This window comes from Helianthus annuus, chromosome 16, assembly GCF_002127325.2.
Source record: "Helianthus annuus cultivar XRQ/B chromosome 16, HanXRQr2.0-SUNRISE, whole genome shotgun sequence".
Lineage (NCBI taxonomy): Eukaryota > Viridiplantae > Streptophyta > Magnoliopsida > Asterales > Asteraceae > Helianthus > Helianthus annuus.
In genome coordinates this window covers 109,671,989-109,681,427 of record NC_035448.2, presented here as the reverse complement: position 1 = coordinate 109,681,427, position 9,439 = coordinate 109,671,989, and the positions used below count along the sequence as shown (strand labels likewise).

Here is a 9,439-nt window from a genome sequence, read left to right as displayed (position 1 = left end):
CATGTTACTTATGGATTTTTTTTCTCTTGGTAAAAATTATCATTCCCACTTAATTACTCCTTAGACACTTGTCACTTATGTTGTTTTCTTACACTTTTTATTTTAAAACCCTTTCTATTATAACATAACTTGTAACAATATATATGTATATAACAATTCCGGGCTTATCACTATGTATGATACACAACTCAAAATTCTTGGATTCAAGTTCCTATACATTAAGTTTGTCACTCAGGATTATAATTATAATTATAACTTTGTAATTAGTGAATTGAGAATATAATACGAAAAGTATTGAAGTGGTAGTATATTTCTATGCATTTTTTTTTAATAATCACTATTATAATATTAAATTTTGCTTAAAAATATATTTTTTAAAGTACCTTCTTATAAATTTGCCCCTAAAATAATAGATTAACGATTAGTTATGAGGATTTTTGAACACTCGATTATAATGCTTCAAAAACTACTTCGAGCGGCTTCGATGATACTGTTCAACCCGTTGGCTCGGTCCAAGTAACAGACAACTCAACAGAGGATCTTTCACTTGTTCACCGGTCTTGTCTTGCTCACCCAAAATCACGTTATGTTTAATAAACGGATTAACCTGTTTATGATCCGAATCACCTTTCAATATCATGCTTATGTAATGTAATTATTTTTTGTTGGGTTATTTTATAATATGCTATTGTTAATTATGTTATATCGACTCATGCTTCTAAGTATACTCAAGGAGACATACTTGGATCAAAAGATTGCCAAAAAGAACCAAACTTTAAGGAAACATATATAAAATGTATCTTAACTTGAAAGCAACATAAACCATACCTTTGAACCAAACAAAACCCTATATAAACCCTCTTCCACTCATAGCTTCCACAACATCAACAATAACAACAATGGCATTCATCTTCTCTTCCAAAAAGACATCACTTTTCTTGGTATTTGTATCGGTTTTGGCATGTTCGGCATTAGCCAACGAGTTTTCAATCCTAGGGTATGCCCCGGAGGATTTAACATCCATTCATAAGGTGATTCACCTTTTCGAATCATGGCTCGCAAAACATAGCAAAATCTATGAAAGCTTAGATGAAAAGCTACATAGGTTTGAGATCTTTATGGACAATTTGAAGCATATTGATGACACCAACAAGAAAGTTAGCAACTATTGGCTTGGACTTAATGAGTTTGCTGACTTGACCCACGAAGAGTTCAAGAACAAGTTCTTGGGGCTTAAAGGCGAGCTCCCTGAGAGGAAAGACGAGTCCATTGAAGAATTTAGTTATCGAGATTTTGTGGATTTGCCAAAATCAGTTGATTGGAGAAAGAAAGGCGCGGTTGCTCCGGTCAAAAACCAAGGTCAATGCGGTAAGTACTAATAATAAAGCTTAAAGAGTATAAACTAGTTTCAGTTAGAAGTGCTATTTCCGTCTCTAATTTATATCAAGTGATTGAATATTTAAAAATGTGTATAGGTAGTTGTTGGGCATTCTCAACGGTAGCTGCGGTGGAAGGTATAAACCAAATCGTAACCGGAAATCTAACCATGTTATCGGAACAAGAACTAATCGATTGTGACACAACCTTCAACAATGGGTGCAATGGAGGTCTCATGGATTATGCATTTGCATACGTCATGAGAAGTGGACTTCATAAAGAAGAAGAGTATCCTTATATCATGAGTGAAGGCACATGTGACGAAAAGAAGGTTTAAGTTTTTAAACTTAAAATCTTATATAAATCTAACGGGACTCTCGATGATTCTAAAAGATTTTGTATTATTATTATAGGATGTATCAGAAACGGTGACAATCAGCGGGTATCATGATGTACCACGAAACAATGAAGATAGTTTCTTGAAGGCGCTTGCAAACCAACCCATTAGTGTTGCCATTGAAGCCTCTGGCCGCGACTTCCAGTTCTACAGTGGGGTAAGTCTACAACCCTCGTTTCTCAAATCAAGCACGCTTGGGCCTCTTTTGACCCGTTTACCAAACTTATGAGATGTCACCGTCGGGTTAAAGATTTTCTAACTTTGAAAATGGGAATGTTGATTAGGGTGTGTTCGATGGGCATTGTGGGACCGAGTTGGACCATGGAGTAGCAGCTGTCGGGTATGGAACAACCAAGGGTCTAGATTACGTCATAGTGAGGAACTCTTGGGGACCAAAATGGGGTGAGAAAGGATACATAAGGATGAAGAGAAAAACAGGGAAGCCCCATGGGATGTGTGGCCTTTATATGATGGCTTCTTACCCTACAAAACAAAAGTAAAATGCACCTAAATTTTTACCAATGGTCCTAACTTTGATTTCAGTATGGACCAACTCCTGTCTCTCACGTATTTCTGATGTTTCCATTTCTTGGTTTATAAAGTTATTGTGTTGTACCCATGGGATGGACTAAAATCCACCATTACTCAACACGTTATGTTATATCTTAAATGAGTCACATACAAACAAGCCAAGCTACGCGTGAGCTAGTCAAGATTGACTCATTAAAAGCTTGAATCGAGCCAAACTTAAACGAGCTCGAGCCCAAAAATAAGCTTGTTTGATAAACAAGTCCAAACCCCATGTACATAGCTCAGCTAAGCTCTATAAGTTTTCATTTTATATAACAAATATATATTACATAATACCGATAATAAAAATAACTAAATAATATATAAATTATGTTACATATATAAAACTTAATTATAATTAAATTTAACAATAATTATAGGTTTTATATAAAAAAGAATAATAAAATATACAATAAATAATAAACGAGCCGAGCTCAAGTTCGAGCAATTTCTTAAAAGCCAAACCCAAACTTTGGATATAGAACTCGAAATGAGCCGAGATTGAGCTTAAGCGGGCTGGAGCTCAGTTCGGCTTGTTTATGTCTTAGTCACATATTCGACCCGTACAAAAAGTTACCCGCCCACCACTACCATAAAACTGTAAACCTCAAAAGTTACTCCCGGCGAAAGCAAACCCAAGTAAAACTAATGCAGAATGGTCACAATCATAAGAGCTGATAACATAAAAAATACATCTAAAACTAGAACTGGGTTTCTTAACACCGAGTTGACTTAACACCAGACCCTAATAAAACAGAAACAACACTCTAGGAAGCAAGGGTGGGGGTACCCGGGTTAATGGGTTGATTGTTGGATAGGGTATGCTTCATCACCGCAACTTCCAGTATCCCGCTGTTTCGGAAAGTGGGTGAGACCAACCGCGGGTCAACCCGACCAGGTAAGTTGAACACGACGTTGAAGTTTCCAGATGGGGCTAGTTGTTGGACTCTGGGCTTGTATTTCTTGGCATGATTGTTGATAAACTGACTGTCTTGCATTAGTCCTTTGATTTCAACACGCCCATCAGCCCGTATATCGAGCTTTACATTGCCTGTCATGATATAATATTATAACAATTAATATATATTCTTTAATTAGGAGTTTATCAAGGTTTAGGCAGAGAAGGTTCAACAATTTATTGTCATATTAGTGTCGCAATGAAATGCCAAAAGAGTACTTACACTGAGGTTTACAGACACCAGGTAGGGAAACCCGAAAGATGTAAGCACGTTTACTTTCACCTATGTCAACGAGGCCAAGTGTCGGGGCGTGTTTCGCATCCTTAGCTGTACCACTCAAAGTAACTGGTTTCTTTGACTCCATTGACTTAGTTACAGGGGCTTCACTCATACTTCCTGTGGAATTAATAGATTCATATCATTAGGGCTGCAGTGCTGCACAATAGTTCATAGAGGGAATTGAATGTTTTTTGCATGCATGCATACATAGTCTGAACTCTTAAGTAGATATAGGATGCTTCTTGAATAACAGCGAGATGTAAGCATATCTATATACATATACATATACAGACACACATCTAACAGTCATCAAGCTGCAATTACTATAAAACATGGTACAGCATGATTTTTTACACTTATTGATTTGATTAAACATGATATGTGATGTCAGGAAGAAGAAATAACAATAACAAAAAGAGTAAACTTCCGTTTTACTCCCTGTGGTTTGGTCATTTTAACGGTTTTGCCCCAATCCTTTAAAAATAGCCATTTTACTCCCTGATGTTTTCATTTTATTTCCTCTTTGCTCCATGAGCAGAACTCCATCCAAAATGTTTGTTATTTAGAAGGGTGTTTTAGTAAATTTACAAATAAAAACAAGGGTATTTTGATAATTTTACAACTAAAATATAATATAAAGATATAATATATAAATACATACACACCCTCTTCCTTCTCCTCTCTCAGTCTCTCTCTATCTCTTCTCCATCACCAACCACCACCGCCACCCCTCACACCAACCACCAGAGCTTCCAATGGACTCCACCATCACCATCATCATACTAGTCTAAAAAGTCGCTGGAGATGGAGTCCTTGGCTCGAAACCCTAGGCGGCCGTCACCATCGAAAAAGAGATGGCGGCCGTCATCGTCGAAACAGAGATGGCTGCCGTCACCGTCGAAACAAAGATGGTTGCCGTCACCTATGGCCGGATCGAAACCCAGAGATGGAATCATTGGCTCGAAACCAATGGCCAGATTTCATCACTCTCATCTCCGGTCACCTCTCTCTCTAGACTTCCTCTCTCATCTACTTTGTTCTCTCTCCGCGTTCCCCCCTCTCTCTCCTATTACATGTAGATGCATCATATGTATAGTTTCCGGCTTATATGTATATACCTGTATTGTATGAGTTCTTGATTTTTTTTTGAAATTTGGGGATTTTGATGATACAACTTGGGGTTTGATTCTTAGGGTTTTGTTTTGATAGAAAGTCTTAGAGAGAGAGACAGAGAGCAGGTGGACTGGGTGGAGGTGGTGATGACGGTGGAAATGGTGGGGGTGGTGATGGCGGTGGAGGTGGTGGGTGGTGGTGGTGGAGGAGGAGAAGGTGGAGAGAGAGGGGGCTGGGGAAGTGATGATGGTTTGACAAACTTTAGTTGTGGAGTATGGCAAGATGGTGGTGATGGCAGGTGGTGGACTGGTGGCGGCTGGACGGTGGTGGTGGCAGGTGGTGGACTGGTGGTGGCAGGTGGTGGACTGGTGGCGGCTGGATGATGGTGGTGGCATGTCTGTATATATTAATATATAATTAAATGTTTTATATTTTTATACTCTCTTTAATATCAATAAAAATAAAAAACAGATTTTAAGAAATTGATAAAATTGAAAAATATAAAATTACCGAATGCCCTTATTTTAACTGAAATGTTTAACTGGGTTAGAGTTAGTGGGTAAACTGGAAATAAAATGAAAACATCAGGGAGTAAAATGGCTATTTTTAAAGGATCGAGGCAAAACCGTTAAAATGACCAAACCACAGGGAACAAAACAGAAGTTTACTCTAACAAAAATTAACATGTACGGCAAAATATCCATCGTATATATTCCTTTAATAAACCTTCATCAACTGGATTTTATTTTTATTTCCTAATTCCTACTGAGAAAATATCAGCCCTAACAACAATCTCCATAGTTCAAAGTCATAGCACACATGAGAATCTTATCCACATGTTATTGAAAAACTATGTTATGTTTCATAATGTGTATCCACAGGAGTGCTTTATATCATGATTAAAATTTATTGTATTTATTCCACATTAGTTCATGACTTTACAATTCAAAAATCACTGCTTTCAGTAGCCTTATTTTCACCTATACATTCATCATAAATTTTAAAGAATTAAAAATACATCTAATTAGTTCTGTATCCAACTAACAAGTTACTATAGATATTATCTTTAACAAAACTTTAAACAAGTATGCCAGGACACCAAAATGAACATATCTTATATCTAGCTATCCATTTCCTCGGATAACAAAAAAATAATACAACCCATCAATTTTATCGATCGAGTTTGTCAAGGCATGGCGATAAACCATCGAAAATTAAGTTGTAGTTTTACTAATTAAAGTTATTAAAATGATCAATATCACATATTAATAAAATTTAGAGTATCTAAAACAAAAACAACAGATGTTAAACGCCAAAAGCAGAAAACCTAATTTTTACAAACTTGCCTGGAACAAAATTTAGCGAACAATTAAGAGAAAACGAACAATCCAAAGTCGATTCTAGACACCGCTAATCCTCATAAACAAGCACAAATGTAAAATCTGTAACAGTAACATAAAATATCTACCAAATCAAACATAAGTACATAACGCATATCTAATTTAAATACCACATTTCAAACACACATAACTACATTTAAACCAATAAAACCAGTAAATTGCTTCAGATCTAGGAAAAAATCCACCAGATGTTTCATGATCCATACAAATTATACATACTGCATACACCAACACACATGAACTGATAACACACCAAAATTCTCGACGCAATTAATCCTCATAAACAGGCACAAATATAAAATCAGTAACATTAACCTAAAAAATCTATCAAATCCTATGTTGTCAAAGGCTGAAGGCGCACTCAAGGCGCAAAGGCCTTGCCTGGAGCCTAGGCGCAAGGCGCAAAAAAAGCGAGGGTTTTTTTAAGTAAGGCGCAATAATAAAAATAATAAAAAAATTAAAAAATATATATTTAATAAACATATAAAATTAATAGTTTATCACTAATATACAAATATAATAGAAAATTATTATTATATCTTTTTAGAATATGTAGAATGATAATAATAATAATAATAATTAATGTTCTATTAAAATATATTCAGTAATTGTAACAGCTTAAAACAATAAAATTGAAAAACAGTTAACAATAATCAATTGGGCCACCCATCTATTTTATTAAAATAAATTCTCAGTTTTGTTACATAAATATAATGATAGCCCAGCCCAATATACAGTGATTAGGGTTCAGTCTTTTGAAAAGCCGTCATACACTCCAGTACGTGAGAATTAGGGTTACAACTATTCTAGCTTCAAGGTAAGCTGCTAATCCACAAGTTTACCAGCTTCAACGTATTTTTCAAGTTGCTAAACCAGGTTTCTATCTATCTACTCCCTCTACCTTTCAATTCCGACCCTTTTTTTTCCATTTCAGGTCGTTTTTTTCCGATTAAGTTCGCCTTGTTGTGCCTGTGCCCGGCTCCAGGCGAGCGCCTGAACGTCGCTTATACAAAAAAAGCCCAAATCGTCACCTAGGTCACCACGAGGCGCAATAGCTGCACTGCGCCTTTGCGCCTAGGCGCGCGCCTAGTGGGCTTTTGACAACATAGATCAAATCAGACATAAAGCATATCTAATTGACTTAAATACCAAATTTCAAACACATATAACCACATTTAATTATTTAAAACAATAAAAGTAGTAAATAGCTTCAGATCTAGGGCAAGTCCACCAGACAATTCCATAATCCATACAAATTATACATGCACCAACACATATCAACTGATAACAATCTAAAATTGTCCGATTCAACACCTCTAAACAAATTAAACGATTTCTTCACTTGACGCACACGCACTCGAACTGAACGAAACTACAACTTTTTAGCAAAAACAGAATTTAGAAAACAATTAAGAAAAAACAGAATTAGCAAACAATTAAGCGAAAACAAACAATCCAAAGTCGATTCTAGATGCCACTGATCCTCATAAACAAGCACAAATATAAAATCTGTAACAGTAACTCTAAAATCTATCAAATCAAACCTAACGCATATCTAACTGCCTTAAATATGACATTCCAAACACGCATAACTACATTTCAACCAATAAAACTAGTAAATAGCTTCGGCTATAGGGCAAATCCATCAGATGTTCCATAATCCATACAAACCATACAAACACTAACACATATAAACTGATAACACACTAAAATAGTCCGATTCAACACCTCTAAACAAACTAAACGATTTCTTCACTTTACGCACTCGAATTGAATGAAACTACAACTTTTTAGCCACAAACAGAATTTAGCAAACAATTAAGCGAAAACGAACAATCCAAAGCCGATTCTATCCGCCACTAATCCTCATAAATAAGCACAACATAAAAATCTGTAACATTAACCTAAGAAATCTATCAAATCAAATATAAATACATAACGCATGTCTAATTGCGACATTTCAAACACACATAACTACATTTAAACCAATAAAACTAGTAAATAGCTTCAGATCTAGGTCAAATCCACCATATGTTCCATAATCCATACAAATTATACATACACCAACACACATGAACTAATAACACACTAAAATCGTCCGATTCAACACCTCTAAACGAGGTTAAACGATTTCGTCACTTGACGCACTCGAATCGAACGAAGCTGCAGCTTTTGAAATCAAAATTAACTAGAAAACGAGCTACAGATTGTTTCGGAAGAACAAATTCACACATTAGAACTGCAAAAATAAGAAATCGGCATCGAAAATCGGGATTTAACGGTGAAAATCGTACCCTAGGTTGACGAAGTCCGTTCCTGGGTAATCGAGCTCTGGTTGTTCGTCTCTGTGAAAGCTCACTCGCACGGCTGTTTAGCGACGGAGCTCAATTTGGGGGGCTCTCTTTTGACTTTGGGGTTTAACCTTTGGATTTTAAAGGAGACTTCTTTTTTTAAATATAAAGAAAATAATTTATATTTATATTTAATTTAAAATTTAAAATTCATAATAATAAACAAAATTACAGAAAACAACATTCCCTAAGCATGTGTGGGGTTTTTGGTCATTTTACTTCTTCTTTTAAAAATGTTGGCACACTGAATGTCTGTCAACTACGTCTTTACCGAGTCTTAGATCTAGATAGGTTGTTTAGGGTTTGGAATCAAGAAAAAGTGGGTTTTACATGTAATTCCGCTTGAAATGACATTTGTGTCATTTCAAGCGAAATCTGTTCAATCGTGATTCCGCTCCAAAGGTTTTTAGATGATTCCGCTCGAATGAACATCATGGGGTTCTGCTTGAGAGTGTTACAATCGGAATCAGGCTAGCTATATATATGTGTTGAGTTCATTCGCAAAGTTGGAGCGGAATTAGGAGTCGAGGTGCTGCCGGATTTTTGTCAGAATTCATTGTATTTGACTCAGAAAAGCAGTAATAGAAAGATATTAAAAGGATACAAGCTGTTTGACTTTGTTTACTTTGATTCCGCCTCTGTAAACGATGATGAACTGCATTTACTGACTGTTTAAGGTCACGCACACGGTCCTACAAGTGGTAACAGAGCTCAGGACGAGGAGTTCATACCATAGCAGCTTGATTCTACCAGATTTTCTCATTTCTACTCACTTCTTCTCATACTTTTCTGATTTGAACAAGTTCCAACGGTGGAAATGGCCTGATTTTCACATATGTTGTGTAAAACATAGTATTAACAAACCCTAGAAAGAATCAGATTAAAATTCGGATTAAAAATGGTAAAATGGTCCAAAACCTGATTCCGCTTGAAAGGGTGTTCGAGTATTCCGCTTGAAAACGTTAATTCCGCTTGAAATTACATGGCCATTTG

The 9,439-nt window shown here is 36.0% G+C and overlaps 2 protein-coding genes across 2 annotated transcripts; one reads left to right on the top strand and one right to left on the bottom strand.

Annotated features, from left to right (window-relative positions):
- The first annotated feature begins 883 nt into the window (after positions 1 to 883).
- LOC110915052 (cysteine protease XCP1) lies at positions 884 to 2,444 on the top strand. Its single transcript, XM_022159679.2, has 4 exons — positions 884 to 1,368; positions 1,476 to 1,708; positions 1,791 to 1,931; positions 2,059 to 2,444. The coding sequence occupies exons 1-4, from the start codon at positions 900 to 902 to the stop codon at positions 2,272 to 2,274; spliced, it is 1,059 nt and encodes a 352-aa protein (XP_022015371.1). The 5' UTR covers positions 884 to 899; the 3' UTR covers positions 2,275 to 2,444.
- Positions 2,445 to 2,958: 514 nt separating this feature from the next.
- On the bottom strand, positions 2,959 to 8,524 carry LOC110915841 (increased DNA methylation 3). Its single transcript, XM_022160584.2, has 3 exons — positions 8,390 to 8,524; positions 3,526 to 3,699; positions 2,959 to 3,395 (listed from the first exon to the last, which is right to left on the bottom strand). Exons 2-3 carry the CDS (start codon positions 3,692 to 3,694, stop codon positions 3,112 to 3,114), a joined length of 453 nt encoding a protein of 150 aa, XP_022016276.1. The 5' UTR covers positions 3,695 to 3,699; positions 8,390 to 8,524; the 3' UTR covers positions 2,959 to 3,111.
- Positions 8,525 to 9,439: the final 915 nt, after the last annotated feature.

Coding starts and splice junctions, on each gene's coding strand:
- LOC110915841 (XM_022160584.2), bottom strand. CDS start 3,694: ATGAGTGAAGCCCCTGTAACTAAGTCAATGGAGTCAAAGAAACCAGTT. Junction 3,396..3,525: donor TGGTGTCTGTAAACCTCAGT/GTAAGTACTCTT, acceptor ATATCATGACAG/GCAATGTAAAGCTCGATATA.
- LOC110915052 (XM_022159679.2), top strand. CDS start 900: ATGGCATTCATCTTCTCTTCCAAAAAGACATCACTTTTCTTGGTATTT. Junction 1,709..1,790: donor GCACATGTGACGAAAAGAAG/GTTTAAGTTTTT, acceptor TTATTATTATAG/GATGTATCAGAAACGGTGAC. Junction 1,932..2,058: donor ACTTCCAGTTCTACAGTGGG/GTAAGTCTACAA, acceptor AATGTTGATTAG/GGTGTGTTCGATGGGCATTG.